This window comes from Nelumbo nucifera, chromosome 4 (genome assembly GCF_055504915.1).
Source record: "Nelumbo nucifera cultivar China Antique chromosome 4, China Antique-T2T, whole genome shotgun sequence".
In the NCBI taxonomy this organism is placed as follows: Eukaryota; Viridiplantae; Streptophyta; class Magnoliopsida; order Proteales; family Nelumbonaceae; genus Nelumbo; species Nelumbo nucifera.
This window is the reverse complement of record NC_142652.1, coordinates 41377162-41378513: the sequence shown is the minus strand read 5'-3', so window position 1 is coordinate 41378513 and position 1352 is coordinate 41377162. Positions and strand designations below refer to the sequence as shown.

The window sequence follows — 1352 nt, the reverse complement described above, 5'->3', positions numbered from 1 at the left end:
CAAAGAAGTAGAAATACCTGGACACTCCGTAGAGGCTAAGATGTCCACACGCCCTCGTCTTCACCGACGAGGACTTAGAGGGGTTTATTGTCCCCCACGATGATGCCCCCGTGGTCGCAGCCATCATCTCCAATTTTTTGGTGAAAAAGATCTTGGTGGATAGTGGCTCATCAACCGATATCATTTTCTACGACACCTACGAGAGAATGAAGCTCATGCCAGAGAGACTCCAACCAGCTAATGCCCTCCTCATCGGATTCTCCGACAGCGCCACCTTGCCCATCACAGAAGGGATAATGCCACACCAGGTGACTTGGATGCATGAATTCCTAGTGGTGGGGATCGCCTCTCCCTACAACGCGATAATGGGAAGACCAACCCTTCATGCACTAGGGGCAGCCATGTTCTCTTATCACCTGGCCCTCAAGTTTTCCACCGAGTACGACGTCAGAGTCGTTCGTGGGAACCAACAGATCGCCCGCCAATGCTACATCGTGGTACTAAAGGGAAAGAATAAGGAGGCCTTATCACTAGAAGGCCTTGATCCCTGGGAAGAACCAGCGAGCCAAGGACCTCATCTCGGTTCTCCTGGATGAGTCAACCCTAGAAAGGACACTCCGCGTCGAGTCCAACCTCCCCCCTGAACGCCTATCTGAATTGGTAAGTTTCCTCAGAACTAACACCGATGTCTTTTCTTGATCCGCCACTGACATGCCCAGAATTGACCCTTCGGTCATTACTCACAAGCCGAGCGTGGACCCGATCTCTAAGCCAATTCAGTAAAAGAATAGGAACTTTGCACCGTAACGATGGAAAACTATAGGAGTGGAAGTTGATAAGCTACTCGACGTCGGCTTCATCTGTGAGGTGCATTACCCCAACTGGCTATCTAATGTGGTTTTGGTAAGAAAAGCCAATGGGAAATGGTGGATCTGTATTGATTTCATAGACCTTAACCAAGCTCACCCGAAGGACAGTTTTCCTTTGCTGAGGATAGACCACCTCGTCGACGCCACTATAGGGTATGAACTACTTAGCTTCATGGATGCCTTCTCTGGGTACAACCAAATCCAAATGCACCTCGACGACGAGGAGAAGACATCTTTCATTACCGATCATGACACATATTGCTACAAGGTAATGTCGTTCGGCCTTAAGAATGTAGGGGCCACTTACTAGCACCTTGTCAACAAGATTTTCAAGAATCGGATGGGGAGGAACATCAAAGCCTACGTAGACGACATGGTGGGGAAGAGCATGAAGGCCGAAGCACACACCTTGGACTTGGCTGAGACCTTTGATACTCTGCGTAAATTCGACATGAAGCTCAATCCGAGCAAATGTACCTTCGG

The 1352-nt window shown here is 49.3% G+C and overlaps 1 protein-coding gene across 1 annotated transcript; it reads left to right on the top strand.

Moving 5' to 3' along the window:
• The first annotated feature begins 206 nt into the window (after positions 1–206).
• Positions 207–596, top strand: LOC148792221 (uncharacterized). The gene has a single exon (XM_088903758.1). The coding sequence runs from the start codon at positions 207–209 to the stop codon at positions 594–596; it is 390 nt and encodes a 129-aa protein (XP_088759884.1).
• Positions 597–1352: the final 756 nt, after the last annotated feature.